General features: G+C 41.9%; 1 protein-coding gene and 1 long non-coding RNA gene across 3 annotated transcripts in view; one reads left to right on the forward strand and one right to left on the reverse strand.

The window, feature by feature from the left end:
* The window catches only part of LOC137524968 (uncharacterized), a 210,413-nt gene that overhangs the window by 130,007 nt on the left and 61,996 nt on the right, over positions 1-18,410 (forward strand). The gene's annotated exons all lie outside the window — the stretch shown is intronic.
* The window catches only part of GAD1 (glutamate decarboxylase 1), a 185,710-nt gene that overhangs the window by 105,010 nt on the left and 62,290 nt on the right, over positions 1-18,410 (reverse strand). For both annotated transcript variants that reach the window (XM_068245543.1, XM_068245542.1), the window contains 2 exons: positions 11,281-11,439; positions 2,526-2,768 (listed from right to left, as the gene is read on the reverse strand). In XM_068245543.1, coding sequence (XP_068101644.1) covers positions 2,526-2,768; positions 11,281-11,439 — 402 coding nt within the window. The remainder of the gene's footprint in view (positions 1-2,525; positions 2,769-11,280; positions 11,440-18,410) is intronic.

Genomic DNA, 18,410 nt, shown 5'->3' on the forward strand with positions numbered 1-18,410 from the left:
GATCATAGAGAAACACTTGTCTGATCTTTTCAGATCTATCTGCATTTTTTTGTTATTTTAACTCAAGTCAGTGGGGCTTAGTCTCTCCGCTTTAGGGGATTTATGGTTCTTCTTTGCTTCATTTTTTTTTAAATCTATCTCACTAGTGAAAAACTTTTCTCACGTTTATGAATATGGTAAAACAAAAATATTAGACAGATTTTGAAAAATGCAAAAACACTGCAAATAAACCAGTTTTCCCCATACTTTTGTACATAGACTACTTAATTAACTGTAAAGCTGGCCATACACTTATAGATTTCTGCCCAATGTTCCAAAATGATCAATTCCTCTCTGAAAAGAATCGACTCAGAAGGAGTTGTTTCCTACCATACACTGTACATCAATTTCCAATAGAATCTGTTCAGTGGCCTAGCTAAGGAGCCACGGGCCCCGATGCAAGTTTTACAATAGCCCCCCCCCCAAGCACTCTATACGTAGCAATTCATACGGTGCACCAAAACCTGCCAATGGCAACTACAGTGTCAGAGGTGCAAGAAGGGGATGGGGAGCAGTTTGTTAATGATTACCACTATTCAAAGTATCTATAGCAGTGATTATTATGAGCACAGGCCCAATAGAGAGCTAATACTGTAGTTAAGGGAGGGCCCTTTGGGGCCCCTCTGGCCCAAGGACCCCAATGCGGTGGCTACATCTGCACCCCCTATTGCTACGCCCCTGAATCTATTGAAAATTTATCATTGGACAACACCATTGTGTCAGCATAGTGCAGCATTATCACTACTTGCCCCACCCTCGATTAAACTACATTTTCCATCCTGTCCAATCGATAATTTAGATCGTTCTTAAGTCAAAATAGATTAAAAAATCTGCAGGGAATCGAATGTGAAAATCGATGAGTGTATGGGCACCTTAAGGTGTTTCCAAATCGTGTTAATAATAAACAACTTCTTTCAGGCAGAACTCAGCCTTATAATGTCTTAAAGCTAAATGAATTGTCTTTTCTTTATCCAGTCAAATTAGAGAGGAAGCTTGAGTAATGTTAAAAACTTCTTTATCTGCTAACTTAGGCAGAAAAAAAATTCTAAAAAAGGTATGAATGGCAAAATGTTACTTTTTAACCACTTTGTCCACCGCTACAGTATATCTACGTCATCTGTGGAACCCTCCGAGTCACAATGACGTAGATATACTGACTATGTTTGCAGCCCTGCTGTGCACGATCAGTGCGCTTCAGAGAACACCCCCCGGCACTTTCAGCTGCATTACTAATTGGTAAAAGGGAACATGTTCCCTTGTAGCCAATTAGTCCACCCCCCTCCCATGAATGATCGCTGCAGTAGTCAAATGTATCGATCCTTCATCTGTCACCCTCTGTGCACAAATCATTAAAAAAAACCTCCAGCAAGCAGCCTCACTCACCTTACCTCGTTCCTGCAACTATCCTGTTCCCCACTCTGCATTCAGCCGCGTAATGCCGAAAAACTGGGTCCCGGCTTGATGACGTCATCAAGCCGGGACCCCGGTAACCGGCATTACGCGGCTGACTGCAGACTGGGAATCGGAGGCTCGGACTTCAGGATAGTCGCAGGAACGAGGTAAGGTGAGTGAGGCTGCTTGCTGGAGGTTTTTTTTTAATGATTTGTGCACAGAGGGGGCTGCCTGATGGGGGGCGGGGGGAGACATCTGGCTATCAATAATGGGGGGCGGGGGGTAGGATATGTAAAAGGGGGGTACACATTTATTGGGGGCATCTGATTAAGGTGAGGGGGGATTTAATAATTTGGCACATCTGGGCACCTGGGGGGCCATAATCAAATACTAGGGGCACATCTGGCTATAATGGGGGGAGGGGGCATCGCTAATCCTGCGGGTACATCTGGCTATAATGGGGTAATCCTGATCCTGGGGACACATCTGGCTGTAAAGAGGGGCACTATTCCTGGGGGTGCATCTGTCAATCTATTCTGGGGGTGGCAAACACAGGGGACACATCTGGCTATGCTGGGGGAGCGATATTGGGGACACATCTGGCTATACTGGGGGGGGGGGGGGTGATACTGGGGACACATCTGGATATCTATACTGGGGCAACTTTAACTGGTGGCACAGTTTTATGTCAATAGCACTTTTTATTTTTAAACAGAAATTGGTCAAAATTGAGAGATAATGCATTTTTTTATTTTTTTCCCACTTTTTCCCATTAAAACGCATAGAGAGGAACATTTTACTTGGTACCAAATACCCCCCAATGAAAGCTTAGTTTGTCTTATAAAAAATTATATATAGATCATTTAAGTGGCACGAGTACAGTTGAAGTTATTGCTGATTAAAAAGGGACACCGCTAAAACGTCAAAACTGCTCTGGTCCATTAGGGGAAAACAAGGTCTGGATGCGAAGTGGTTAATCAATAACCAACCCAATGGCATTGGATGGAACTCTCCTGTTGCCATCCACCTGGAACTGATCCTTCAATAACACACTTCATTATCCATTATACTAGTTAAATAATATAGACATTTACCTGTTCGTACTCCATACTTCAGAGTGTCTCTGCAGTCCACCAGAATCTGCTCCAGTGATTCAGGGTTGTCAGACAGCTCCAGGTTAAAGCCTTCTATCCCCTCCAGCAACTGGTGAGGGTGGTGAAAATCCAGGACTTTGGTGGATCTGTCGAAGGTTTTCCTAACGTAGGTCAGGAGAATGTCAACCACCTCCAAGAGGAACTGCATGGTGGATTCCTCTCCATTCTTGGCAGGCAGTAAATCTGCAGAACAAACGAGCTATTAGCAGGTCAGCCTTTAAATGTGAAGGCAGAAGATAGATAACCTGGTGCGGGGTGTCTGCTGGTTGCTGGGACATTTATATATGGTTCAGACCAAGAGAATATAAATTGTCTGCACAATACTGTGTTCGTAGTGCATCCGACACCACACTGACAGCCAGACTGGTCACTCAATTGGAATGAGCCATATTTCCTTGTCTAATCTGGCTTCCTCCTAGTCCTTTCTATTCCCATGATTAAGCACTTGTACATTATACAAACCTTTTTGTGATTTTTTAAACAACAACTTCCATTTTACAGACTGGAAATTATTTACTGTACAATGTCAGGAATATTCATGGTAGCATATCTTCATTGGGATTACTGAATGTTCTAGTCCATGCTACAGCAAAAAGTTTAGGATATGAACAAAATCATTTATTGGCAAACTCAATCAATAAAAGAACAAGCTTCCAATTAATTATTCATTCATAATAAAAGGTATCTTCTTAAGACCATTATCCTGTGTACATTGAAAGCTCACTCTCTTAATTTATTGAGTCAAGTCCCTTACACATGCTCAACAGCGGACTTTTATGCAGCACAATTATCAAACAACTTTTGTCATGAAACAAGTTGAACAACCCAAAAAAAGTTGCTTGCTATTGTTCACACAACTGATAAGACTTATAAGACGTCAATCCAACTGTTGGACTTCTTCAAAACGTTTTGCTTTGACTGATGGCTAACAATGATACAAAACTCTAGCTATTTCATGAAGTCAAATCATGCCATCAAAATTAGTAAAGTACCCATATATTTGACACTAACTAACACTAACCCAACCATCGCCTGAAGTCTACATGCTGGATTGAACTTGGCCATAGCGGTCAATATAGAGGGAACCCAAGGTGATAGGGATATATAGGATGGCATATTTATTTCTTTTTAAATACTGCATATTACCTGGCTGCCCTGCTGATACTCTGCCTCTAAGCCATAGGCCCTTAGGGCCCTTTTCCACCAGCGCGTTTGCGCTGGCTGAATCGCAAAAACGCAAACCGCTAGCGATTTTACAATCGCTACGGTTTGCTTTTTAACATGGGAATCGCGGTAGGTCATTTCCACTACCGCGATTCGTTTTTGCGGGGAACGCGAACGCGCGGCGGAGCGATAATTGCCGCGATTTTGCTATGCAGTGCATAGCATAGCAAAATCGTGGCCGCGAACGTCGGGGAATCGCCGGTAATTGCGATTCAGCAATCGCTAGCGTTCAGCGCGAACGCTAGCGACTGCTAGTGGAAAAGGGCCCTTAGGAAGCATGCAGATCAGATGTCAATGACAAATATGACAAAATAAGCTACATGCTAGTTTCAGGTGTGTGACTTAGCCAAGAAAGAGCAGAGGCAATGCAAGGCAACTGGTATTGCTTAAAAGGGATGAAATATGGCAGCTTCCATAGGACTCACATCTTAAATGATATAAATATGGCAGCCACCATAACCCTCTCGGTTTGTGTTCCTTAAAGGGAACCTGAAGCGAGTAAAATTATTTAAAATAAACACATGACGTAGCTGCAAATTAATATTACATACTAACCTCACCGTCAGTTCCTCTCAGAAGCTCACCATTTTCTTCTTACAGTGATCCCTCCCAGTTCTGACAATATTTTGTCAGAACTGAAATATACCAGTTGCTGTCAGTTATATATCAGCAGCTGTCAGTTACAACTGAATGTGCAAGGTAATGTCCAGGTTTCCCTATGGTTCAAGTGGGTGATATTACAGTTTAACAGTGTGCTGACCAGGAAGCCATTATGGGGTAATGGCCATTTTTAAAATGGAGGACCGAGAATTCCATTGATCACAGTAGACAAATGGGACGCAGGAGAGGAGAAAGAGATTGAGAAGTAGACTACACCGGAGGTAAGTATGACCCGTGTATGGTTATTTTGACTTTTTATTTTCAGTACAGGTTCTCTTTAAGTTCCTTTTAAATGACAATCTAGCGTGAATCCAGCATGTGTACAGTGGCCACACTATGTCTGCTAAATATCCTGGCCATCCGCCATGCAAGAACCTTAGCAATCTATGATGCCCAACCTCATTGTTCTCCTCACTCCCCTGGCTGCGGGAATCTGTTCTGTTGCTTGCTGCTCATCTTCCCTGCACCCCCCCCCTCCCCTGGCAACAGACACGTCGCTAGCCTGGAGGCCAGTGACGCATCTGTAGAGCATTGTCACTACAGGTCCCTCAAGCGATTGCGTACAGATCATTACTAGGTGGCAGAAGTGCCTCCATGTGTATGAGTCATAACAGTGCCCAGCAATGATACAATCATAATTGTACAATCTTACTAAATCTATGTAGTACAAAGGTAAACTACATTAAGTGAATATGCTTTCAATGAATATTTTAGGTAGTTCCTCATATTACATAGATTGGTAATATTGTACAATCTGACAGTATCATTAGTGGGCACTTTAACACAGCGTGCACACTCCTATTGCGCTCCTGTCACAGAAAGCACTATGTGCCTGCGCAGTACTACCTCCCAATGTTGGGGGCGCATGCACGTGGCTGTACTGCGCATGCGCAGTGCATGCAGGGCTGGAGGAAGCCCAAGGTAAAGATAAATGCTGCTACTTTGTATGTCTCAGGTTTCCTTTAAGCGACAACAATGACAATTTCGTTCGTTCGACTTTAACGGCTGACACACATTTAAAGGAAAAACTGTAGTGAAAATAACATAATGAATAAAATTGTTTATTTTTTATAATATTGATTTATAGATTATTTAGTCAGTGTTTGCCCATTGTAAATGTTTTCCTCTCCCTGATTTACATTCTGAAATGTATCCCTAGTGGTGAAATCTTTAGGCCTGCCAGGTGATCTGTATGGAATGTTTGTTACTGAGAGTTCTATGCACAGAGGGAGATATTGCTTTCTTGGCAGTTGGAAAAAGCTGCTATTTCCCACAATGCAGCGAGGTTCACAGACTGCAAACGGTCAGGACCATGGTCATGAGTGGTTTCACCACAATATTAGCCATACAGACCCCCCCTGATGATCCATTCGAGAAAAGGTAAAGATTTCTCGTGGGAAAGGGATTATCAGTTACCGATTGGGATGAAGTTCAATCCTGGGTTAAAGTTCCTCTTTATCTGCACGTTTAGAGGTGTGAATTGTTTGATGTAAAATAAACATTTAAATAAATACATCAGCAAATCATAATAATAATTTAGAGTGCTAAAGTGATTAATCTTTAATTAGAAAAAAAACTTGAAAAAGTAAAGAAAAACAATTGACCTTCTTCCATTAAAAGAATATCTCGAGTCACTTCAATGTGACATAATTGCTTTCCATGTGGCCTGACAGAAATCCAATAGCCTGTTATTAGAAGTTGTTTTCAATCAAACTTTCAAGTTCCTATTCTTTAAAAAAAGAACTAGAGTCTGATGCAATATACATTTAAAAACCTGTCTTCCAACTCCTTGCTGACTGCATAGTTATTGTTGTACGTGCCTTTCACCCAGAGTGATGTAATCTGTGTAAAAAACGCAATTGGCCAGTGGCCACAACAGTTAGGGCCAGTGCACACCAAAAACCTCTAGCAGATCCGCAAAACGCTAGAGGTTTTTGAAGCAGATTCTCAGAGCGATTCTAGGCATGTTTAGGGCCCATTCACACTTGCTGATCGCAAAACGCTAGTGATTTTGCTAGCGTTTTGCTCAGGTGTTTTTTGGCGATTAACGCCCAAAAATTCACAATTCACACCTGCCGATTTTTTAGCGATTGCATTTAAATGTGTTAAATACATTAACTGTATTAACATACATTAACAGCGCTGCGTAATATGTTGGCGCTTTACAGCGCTGCGTAATATGTTGGCGCTTTATAAATACAATAAATAAATAAATAAATAAATAAATAAACTGTCATTTACCGCATTTGAATGTATACTTTTTCCCTTTGAAACTTTAAAATCGATTTTCTTAAAAACGATAAGATCTTTTTGAAAAATGTTTTTCCTCTTGTTCCCTCTGTTCTTCTTAACATATCTGGCAAATTTGGTGTTTCTGGCATGTAAGGGGGCTTTGCTGTTACCCGCTAAAGTCGGCGGGTTTTTAATCACGAATACCAACTACTGATCATGAGTAGCTCATGATCAGGAGTCGGGTAACGGGTGCAATCACGAGTGCATTCATGATCGGCATTCATGATTGAGAGACGATCACTAATGCCGATTACGACCTTGTGATCGCAAAAATCGGGACCTCGTGATGAGCATCCCTGGTAGCAGTAATATCCAAACAATCGAAGGAGGGGTCCGCACACAGTCTTACTTCAGGAACGATGTAAGTTTTTCTTGTTCCAACACATACAGGCTAAGACATCTGACCATCACAGCCAATGATTGTTTCTGGGCAACCAAGGTCTCCTTTGTCAAGGCATAGGCAGACACAAACATGTACAGCTGTGACGGTCAGATGTCTTAACGTGTGTATCAGAAGAATAAAAGTTTGTATCGTTCCTGAAGTAAGTCTGTGTGCAGACCCCTCTTTCGATTGTTCGGTTTACAGACACGTCGCTTGGCTACAGCCGAGCAACATGTACTGTTTCTATGGAAAGTGGAGGAAGAACATTGAGATATGATGGAGTGGCTGTCACTAGGCGAGGTAAGGAGGGGAACAATGTGTTTGTTCGTCACTGTCATTTAAAGATCTAGCATGCAGGACTTTTAAACAATGACGGGGGCAACTGTACACTCACTAGATATTTGGCCCCAACTGCCCTCGGTTGGTGTGTCTATTGTGGGGTTGTAACTGGGTGGGTGGGTATGGCTGTTTTGTCCTTCATTGTTTGGAAACATATCATTAATTTAATAAATGTTTTGTGTATTGCACTGGTATTGTAGGTTAGGTGGTGCTACGACAGGATGAGACGTTTTTATTGTTGTTATGTTCCTATTCTTTGTGAATCACACTTCTCGATCCACCCTGATCATCTCCCCCAGGCACTGAGCCTGGCCTCCTCATTTATTTGTATTTTATATTTGTATTAAATGTCTAGCACTTCTTTAGAAGGAAAAACAGACCTAACTGGTTTTGGTTGTGCTGGCAATTCACGATGAGTTTTTTTTGGAAGATTTACTTTCCGAACGATTTTCCAATCATTTTTCTGATAGATTTCCATTCACTTCGGTGAGAAAATCGATCAGAAAAACGATCAAAATCAGATCGGACTTGTCGGAAATTATCTATCCAGCCATCTATCTGCTGAACAAACTCATGGTGTATTCCCAGCATTAGATGTTAAAGTGGATCTGAACTCAGAACTTCCTCTCTGCTCTACAAGATAAGCAACAGCATAATGACCTTTAAAGAAAAAAACATTTATTTGTAACAACTTATAAAAGTCTTGCAATAAATCTGTAGTGTACTTACTGCTATCATTAAAGCAACCATAGTTTTAACATCCTGTGTTTACAAATGAGCTGCTCTATGGTGGCTGCCGGGATGAGTGGGAATTAGACAGGCTAAACTCTCTAAATACATACATGGTGGATTTCTCTCTGTTTTCCTTCTGTCCTGTGTAAGAGCTGAGGTCCACTTAAATCATATAAGGGCTACAGGCGCGTATGCAATTAGGATCCTAGGAGATCATTTTTATCTTTTCTTTAAAATTCCTTTTCAGCACTTTGTAATTGCAAAAGTACCAAAAAGTAGGTGAAAAAATACTATCAATATTATTTTGTTTATTTTCTTGCTTGCTGGCTTAAAATGCATTTTATGGCAAGGTGTAAAAAATAATACCTTGGAGAAAACTCAGTAGAAAAAGTTAATTGCAAATTGTTCACAGACTGTCAGATCAGCCAAGGCTATTGTCCTCCTCCTTACCACTTCAGTTGTCCTTCCTCCCCCTCCACAGTAACAGAACACGTCACTAGCCTCTAGGCTAGAGATACTTCTGTGCAGAACTCAGCCCCAAACTGTCGCCTGAGAGATTTATTCCCAATCCCTGCAAACAACAGTAATTGTGTGTGTATGCATCCTAATTTATGCATGTTGGCCTTTATTCAATTAACTTTTTCTCCTATGTTTTCCAGGAGATCATTTTTTATCTTCTGTTTTAAATAACTTTTGCAATTGAAAAAGTACCAAAAAGTTTTCTCTAAGTTTTCTGCAAGGTTATTTATCCACACCTTGTCATAAAGTACCATTTAAACCACCAGAAAGCAAGAAAACACTCAAAATAATTTTTTTGTACTTTTTCACCAACTTTTTGGTACTTTTTCAATTGCAAAATTCTTAAAAGATATTTTAAAGAGAATATGAAAAATTATCTCCTAGGAGAAAACTTAGGAGAAAAAGTTAATTGCATATGGACCACAGTGCTTTACAACTTGTTGCAAATGTAACTACGTAGCTGCAGACCAGTCAGTGCCCATGCAAATTCATGTCCACTGCCAAAAGCTCCTACAATGAGCACATGAGCGTCAGAATTGGACCAATGAGCAATGGAAGAAAGTGGCCTGCTCTGATGAATCACACTTGCTTTTAAATGATGTAGATGTTAATTTAATATGCATCCCCATCCTAAAGATTGTTGTAGACCATGTACACTCCTTCATGGCAATGTTATTCCCTGATGGCGGAGCTCTGCCACTAATGTCTTGGTGCCAGATACAACAGAACACCTTTAGAGGTCTTGTGAAGTCCATGTCTTGGGTGGGTCAGACCTGTTTTGTTGGCACAGGGGGAAACTATCAAACATTTGTCAGGTGATTTTAAAGCTTTGGATAATCAGTATGTTTAATTGTTTTATATTATGCAACATTCAGGCCTCTTGCACACTGCAAGCAAATCAGATTCAGATTCAGATTTTTAATCTGTTTTTACATCCGATTCCGATTCAGATTTTTAATCTTAACTGCATGCTGCGTTTTTTGATCCGTTTTTCTGTTGAATGTATTCAAGGAAAATCGGAAACGGAATCGGAATCGGAATCGGAAAACGGATTTGCAGTGTGCAGGGAGCCTCACAGTGTGTCCCGGGAATCAGGAAATTGGGGCATCTGGGCAGTGGGGCCAATGGACTATTTGGGCGCTAATGGAAAATATCGGCTATTGGGTGCCAAAGTAGAAATTTGGGCACACAATAAATAGTGGGTGCTGGGCCCGTCCAACTGAAATTTTTGTTCTGACAATTAGTGTTTTGAAAAATATCGTTCTGAAATTCATTTTGACAATGATAATTTTGTAAATTATTATATTGAAATGTATTATCTTAGAAATGTATTGCTTTATGGCGTCAAGAAGGGGTTTTAGGGTTAGGCATCAGGAGGGGGTTAGGCACCACCAGGGAGGTTTTAGGGTTAGGCATCAGGAGGGGGTTAGGCACCACCAAGGGGGTTTTAGGGTTAGGCACCACCAGGGGAGGGTTCTGTGTGAGAGTAGAATTAGGTTTATTTGTAGTAAAACATCGGTAATATTTACCAATGTTTTACTATGCTCTTTACGGCTGTAAATATATTTTCATTTTCTTTGTTATAGACATTATTTTGCCCTTATTAATTCCGTTATTTTAAAGCATTTATTATTCTATCTTAAAGATAAAAATGATTAAAAAAATGGTTTTAGACAATATCTTAAAATTTTGGCTATACCAGGTGCCCTTTTTTCCTGGCGCCCTTATTTGATGTATGCCTCTAACGGCGTGAGGTATCCCAACGCACTGCATGCAGTGTGCGTTACCGTATAATACGTGCATTAACAGTGACAGTGAACTATACTTTTCATTGACTGTATGCTTCACTGTATGCAAGGCAACGTGCGCATAATGTCAATGTGACTATTTTTACAGGGAATACAAGGCAAATCTCTTTGTGAATTTAAACTTAAAGGGTTATCATAAACATCTTTTAAGCAGGTAGTCCCAAAATTGTTTGCAAAGTACACAGTAGGCATCTTGGAGTAAAAATGATGATACATATAATAATAATAAATAATAATAATAATAATATGTAGCAATGTCATCATTATCAACACACTAATACTATTAAGAAATGTTCAATGTTTATTGACTTTAATCAGTAATAAACAATAATTAAGTTGTCACTATGGTTAAAGAAATATAGTAAAGTGTAATAGTACGGTACATATTAATAAGTAATAGTATAGTAGTAATGGTAATGATGGTGTTTGCAGCCATCACTGCAACAACCAAGACAATAGCAATAATAACAATAATATTAATACTCTACTGGCAACTAGTTTATACATATTTTACAACTGTAAAAGTAAAGTAAAAAAAAAAAAAACAAGAATGATATAAATACGTAAGCATGTGCACATTTCACTAAGTCATGCAAATAGAAAAATAGTTTTAGTTTTGATTTAGCACATAGTACATTATAGTATCTTTGCTGTCACAAGTGAAATATTGAAGACACGCTTACAGCCATTGAATGACAGATTCCAAACTAAACAAATTGAATTAGATGACAGGTCTCACCTCTGGCATATAGGTTGGAGAAGTCTGTCTCAGTGCGTCGAAATCTGGACTCCTTCTCGATGTTCTCACAGACCAGGAGATTCTTGGACGCCTGTCTCTCTTTGAACGAACTTACGATTCTGCTCTTGTCCTCCAAGCTGTTGTTCCTCTGGAGGAAGCCTACGTTATTACAAACAGAACATGTCAAGGGCAGGCTCTTATCGTCTCTCAGCATGGTGACAGTGTTAAAGCTCTTGCTTAGGGCAATAGATCAAAAGTAAAGGTTTGCCTAGGAACTACTAACCAGACCTGTTGTAAAGGTCTATTTATATGGGGTTATCTGACAATGGGAGGTTGAACCATGTAAGTGACATCAGCAGGCAGTTAAAAAAAATAGATTCCACCCATGCGAAAGACAAATGAGTCCCTGTCATTTGATGCAGTGGTAAATTCTTATTAAGTTGATCAGACAGATTCCACTCCACTAATCGACCACTGGGAAGCGGTTGAGGACGAGTCGATGCTATTACAGCCTGCAGGCGAAGTTTATGGACTAAGCAGACAGAGGGGGTAGCCATGGATGATTAATAGCTGGACTACTTTCATTGGGACTCCTGTTGCTCACATCTATTGGAAGGATAATAAAATCCTTATCTCTCCCCATAACTGCCTCCATAAGAGGCACTCATTTGTTATAGAACCTTACCTCTCACACGGGTAAATTAATATTGTGACATAGCCGATTAGGGACAGAGTGGAATTGGAATCTTCGCAGAGGTTGTGGATCATATTCTGTTCCGGTCGATGCTGGTGCTAACAGACAGCAGCAGAGCCGGGGCTAAATGACATGTAATTAATTGCAATGCCGTGTATCATTTGGCAGACAGCCGCTGCTCTGTGTGGTTGGACAATTCTTAGTAGCGGCTGTCAGCAAATTAATTAGTATGGCCATAGACAAGCAGAGATGTCGCCGAGAACGATGGCTTACTGGTTAGCATGCTTGCCTCGCGTCAATAGAGTGCCGGTTTCAAATCTGCAGTCGGGACGCTATTTGCTTAGGGTCTGTAGCACATATGCAACTCACTTTTTCCCCTAAAGGTGGCATAACATCAGGCAATTTGGTGGCTGATCGGCCATCTGATTTGTTTATTATAATCGGATGAAAATCAGTGCCAAGTGCATGACCGACTGACAATGCAACCAATTTTGGCCCTAAATTGTTTGCATTAATCGGTCAGACATGCTGCAAGATGCAGGGCCAACCTGCTCAAACGGGTGTGCAGCGGTACTAGTGAGCAATATCAGGACGAGTGCTGAACACGCCGAAACCCCGCATGGCATAATACCAATATGCTTAGTGAGTGTTTTGAGGCTGACCGTGTCAGATTTACCATAAGGCACTGTAGGCATGTGCCTACAGGTGCCTGATGACGGAAAGGCAGCTCACTCTGTGATTGCCTCCTTCCCTCCTTCCCTATGCAGAGTCCTGATGAGAGTGTAAATGAGAGGTTACTCACCCTGCTCTCTTCATTCCACTGACGAGATCTCTGTTCAGTCAGGAACACATCTAGCTACTTAATACTGAGGTTTCTCTAGATTCCTAATACTTGGGGGCACCTCTAGCTACTTAATATTGCGGGTACTTCTTGCTATCTATTACTAAGGGGCACCTGTAGCTACCTATGATGGGCAAGGGAAGTAAGGGAGACGTCACAGCTGGGACAGCAGCACACTTGCGGTGCAGTTTGGTGGGGGTTTGTAGGTTCATAGAGGGCCACGTCTAAGATGCCAGGACATCTGTGCCTATAGGCTCCTGTGAAGTAAATCTGGGCCTGGTGACTCCATTCCTCCCTCTTATCTCCATAGGAATCATAATGCACACCAACAAATGTCCTGCTCTTCTTACCCTGATCTTTGGAAAGTGTTGCTGGTTCATCATTTGCATCCTAAACAATTATACCTTGTCTGTATCTAGCTGACTACAGTACGAAAGTCAAATATTTACAACCTTATTTCCAAAGAAAGCTGTGACACTGTGTAGAATGTAAACAAAACAGAACTCCATTTGCAAATCATGTAAACACTGTATTAACTACTTAAAGAGACTCTGAAGCGAGAAGAAATCTCGCTTCAGAGCTCATAGTTAGCAGGGGCATGTGTGCCCCTGCTAAAACGCCGCTATCGCGCGGCTAAACGGGGGTCCCTTTACCCCCAAATCCACCCCCGCAAACCTTGGTCGCAAACTTGGTCGTGAATTTGTTCTTCCTGGAGGCAGGGCTAACGACTGCAGCCCTGCCTCCAATCGTGTCTATCAGCGGCGCATCGCCGCCTCTCCCCGCCCCTCTCAGTGAAGGAAGACTGAGAGGGGCGGAGGAAAGGCGGAGATACGCGCTGACAGACGCGCGTGGGGCAGGGCTGTGGCGGTTAGCCCTGCCCCAATGCGGAAGCGCTCCCCGGCTGTACGGAGGGGATTTGGGGGTGAAGGGACCCCCGTTAAGCCGCGAGATAGCGGCATTTTAGCAGTGGCACACGTGCCCCTGCTATCTATGAGATCTGAAGCGAGATTTATTCTCGCTTCAGACTCTCTTTAAGAACCAGCAGTCTCTGGCCCCTTAAGTACCAGAGACTCTCTGGTACAAAACCAGGGTTCACCGACATCATGCCACACGCACCGTCACCGTTCACACCACTCTCCCATCTCTGAGACAATCACATTGGCTCACAATGATCACAGGGTCAGGAGCCAATGAAATCTTCTCCTGACCGGCTCACAGAGCTCTGCTCTCATAGCGACGACAGAGTGAGTGGGCTTCACCGGCAGGGAAGCAGCATGATTGGTGAGAGCCTACGACACGGTTATTGAAATCTACGCCCTGGCAGGGGTAACAGGTCCCAAACAGGGCGTACATTTCAATTACCAACATCCAGAAGCGGGTAAACAGAAAATAGGACACAGACAACATAACATATACTAAAATGGAGAACTATTGTGCATTTTAGTAGTGCTTTACAGAGTCCATAGACATGTTATTGATTTTCCCTCGGATGACCTTATAATCTAATTCACAGGTGTCGAACTCCAGGCCTGGAGGGCCAGATCCATGCCAGTGTTTAGGATGGACTAACCTTTCCATCAATTAATTTGAACTGTGTAAAAAATTTGTGATTATATCCGCAGTGCGCAGGCGCCCCCCCTCAAAAAAAGCCTCATGCTCAGTATAGGTAGGTAGCCAGATATAGGTGTCCCCAGTATAGGATCTCATGTGTAGGTGCCCTCAGTATAGGTAGCCAAGCATAGGTGCCCCAGTATAGGAAGTCAGGTGTAGATCTCCCCCCCATAGGTAGCCAGTTGTCAGTGCCTCCAGTATAGGTAGCCAGGTGTTGGTGCCTTCAGTATAGGTAGCCAGGAGTAGGTGCCCTCCCTCCGTTAGATAGCCAGCTCTAGGTGCCCCCTTGGAAGCCGGCGCCCTGAGCATCCGCTCGGGTCGCTCAGGTCAAAGGCCGGCTATGTGTTTGTCTATGAAATGGGAAGGTGGATTGGATGAATTAACATAATATTTTGTGGACATATTTACATTATGCTGAAATAAAAATGGTGCAAAAATAATGAACTTCAACCTACCATAGGATTATTTTATGTAGTGAATCCTCCCTCTGTATTTGCTAGGTTGGTACCAGCCGTGAGAGCTTACTGTCACTGTGCAATCAGGGCCATTGTAAAAGAAACCATTGAGGAATTTGCCTTGGGCTGCAATTTAAGGAGCACCAAACAGGTCAGGTGTAAAAAGCTGTTTATCTGTAGGCACATCTACATTCCACCTTTTACATCTTTATGTTTTAACCTGATTTTGTGTGTTGTGTCATCCATTCCTTCTGAAACCTACACATTGTGGGGCATTTCTATGAAGCAACGATACTAAACGACAGTATTAGTTGCTGTACAACACTGCATTTCCCAATCACTCACAGAGGAACTGTTTTCCTAATAATAATTAATAAAAATGCTAATTTATGATATTCATTTATAAATGATTTAGTCAGTGTTTGCTCATTGTAAAATTCTTCTGAAGTTTACCAACATCTTTAGTACTAGCAGGTGATCTCTGAAGAATGTTTTTTTTTTTGTTACTGAGAGTTCTAAAGCCAGTAGAAAGGAGGGGGCGGGGAGAATTACGCATAATAAACAGCCTAGGCTAAAGCTGTGTACACACTTGAAAGACTAATGAAAGATATCAAACCAATTTTACCCCCTTCCATGTAGTATGAGAGCCATACTCTACACAGTCTATTCTATTGAGCTGAACTCCCCATCAGATGCAAAAGATCAGTTCCTGCAAAATGCATTCATAGTCTATGATATCTGCAGATCTCATACACACCTTGTTTAACAGACATTCATCTGCAGATCAGATCCACCAGGATGGATCTTCAGATCTGAAGATGATTGTCTGATCTGCAGATGAATGTCAGTTAAACAAGGTGTGTATGAGGATCTGCAGATCTCATAGACTATGAATGCAATTTGCAGGAACGGATCTTTTGCAGGAACAGATCTTTTACAGATACTGATCTTTTGCATGTGTACAGCATCTTTGTGTCCAGCATCTTGCAAAGATTTTTACCTGATGGGGAGTTCAGCTCCATAGAATAGACTGTGTAGGTATGGCTCTCATACTACATGTTAGGGGGTAAAATTGGTGTGATATCTTTCATTAATCTTTCAAGTGTGTACACACTACACACCATAAGCCTCGGTGGGAGGGCGGGGCTCTATGCAGCAATATACAGCTATAAGAAGTGTTTCTGATGCTGAAACCATGATCTTTAACATAAAAGTGGGAATCCTGAATAATCTATTGCATTTACTATACGTTATTACGGTTCCTCTTAAAAAAAAAAATCTCAAATCCATTGATAATAACCTCAGGTGATAAATTTGTTTAGAGACAAACTTATGATCCTCTGCAGCGCAATCCAAATTTCTACCAGACCCAATAACCAATTTGGTTTAATAAAATCGATCAAATTTTAAAGGTAAATTTCACTGTATCATTATTTATGGCAATTTTGTAAGAGAAATAGAATTTTCCTTTAAACAAAATAGTTCTTATTTGTTAGATTTAGTCACAATGGTTAAACCTGTCAAGAATGAACACACTTGTGAATCTGCATGTGGCATCCTTCCTGCTGACTATATATGATTGTATAGTCATTGTATAATCTTTATCCAAAAAAAAGCTCCTAAAGTATGTAATAACTACAGACCATAACAGCAGAATAAGTTTTGCAAGTTTTGAATGCAGGATTAGCACTCAGACCAGTTGCTATTGAAATTTGATTTTCTGGTGACAATACCGCTTTAAGCTGACCATATACACACATACATTATCCTGTTCATACTATTCCCATCAGCCATTTCCTGATTGACTTATATAGATAGAAATAGGAAATTCAATCACATTCCTCACTCGAATAAACAAGTGTTTTCATCGATTTTCCTGTTCAACTGATCGTTTTTATCGAGGCGTCATAAAATCAATTTTTTTATTGTATTGTGTGTGGTCACCTTAAGGCTCAACTATTATCTTCTTCCCCCTCATCAGCCTTACATCTGCAGGGCATGTTTGGGGGCCCCAGGGCAAACTAAGCGGGGGCGGCCCCCTTCCACCCAAAATATTAGTCCCCAGCCCGCGCACACACAACCCCTCCCCCCTAACCTCCTACGACTGCTCCACAAGATGAGCGGCAGACAGAGAGGCATATATTTTACCTTATTCCATGCCAGCTCAGTAGCCATGGTTTCCTCTGCCTGACCTTCTGCTTGCTCGTTCCTGGTGGTGAGACGCGCACCGCGGCAACAGCAGAGCGTCTTTTTGCTCCTCGCAATCATGACGTACTAACGTGACATCACATGCCTGTTACGATGGGGAGAGTGCCACTGTGGGCGTTCGCAGTGCGTGCGTTTCACCACCAGGAAGAAGGGAGGAAGGCAAGGCAGAAGTAACCATGCCAACCAGGCTATCGTGGAATCAGGTAAAGTATATGCCCCCCTGCCACAAGCCATGGTACCCAAGTAGCCCTGTACATCTGCCTGACCTTAGTATTGGTGCAGAAACCCGGCCAGGTAATTACATACACTAGGGGATAGGAGGGGGTATGTTGAGCAAGTAGCCTATTTTTGAGGTGGCGATAGGTGGATCATGGAGCTGGAGTTTAGAGAGGTGAGGTGGTCTGTTCTGTGGGGGACCCCCTGATTACCACTGCTGAGACCAGGCCTCCCTTCACTATGGATCTCATAGCACCCACAATGGCTGCTATGGCAACTCCCTATGCCAGTGGTCATTAGCGATTAATGATGCTCAAATACCCCTTTTTAAAATTCGAGTTTGGTCGAATTCGAATAGTAAATTATTCGAGGTCAGTCGAATATTCGAGTCGAATAATTTTTACTATTCGATTCGACCTCGGACTTCGAGCTCACTATTCGAGTCGGTATTCGAGCTAACTATTCGAGCTGACTATTCGAATTGGCCTTAAATAGCTTCCAACACTTGTTTTGAGGGTGAATGATGCAAGAAACCTCTTTTTTTCCAAGTAACAACAGCAAGTGATTATGTGGGGATGTTCCTTTAAAAAAAAAATGTGGAAAGAGAAGTTGTGTCCTTAATTTTGTTCAGTAGTGTTACTGTATATACTTGTTCTTCTTCTTCTTCTTCTTTATCCTCCTCCTCCTCCTCCTCCTCCTCCTCCTCCTCCTCCTCCTCCTCCTCCTCCTTCTTCTTCTTATTCTTCTTCCTTTTCAATATCGTCTTCTTCTTCTTCTTCTTCCTTTTCAATATCGTCTTCTTCTTCTTCTTCTTCCTTTTCAATATCGTCTTCTTCTTCTTCTTCTTCCTTTTCAATATCGTCTTCTTCTTCTTCACGTATTTCTCTTTTCAATTTTTTTTTTTAAGAAATGCAGCTATTTTTGAGCGTAACAAATAGCTGGTGGGCGCACGCATGTTGGAAGCGCCATTGTATGTGCTCCCTGGCAGTGGAAACACAAAGACAGCAGGAGGTAAATTCAGCAGCAGGAGGAGGAGGATGAGTGTGTGGCAGCAGGCAGTCAATGAGGCAGGCAGCTCGCCGTGACATAATAGCCCTGGTACCTA

This window comes from Hyperolius riggenbachi, chromosome 7 (genome assembly GCF_040937935.1).
Source record: "Hyperolius riggenbachi isolate aHypRig1 chromosome 7, aHypRig1.pri, whole genome shotgun sequence".
NCBI classification, from domain to species: domain Eukaryota; kingdom Metazoa; phylum Chordata; class Amphibia; order Anura; family Hyperoliidae; genus Hyperolius; species Hyperolius riggenbachi.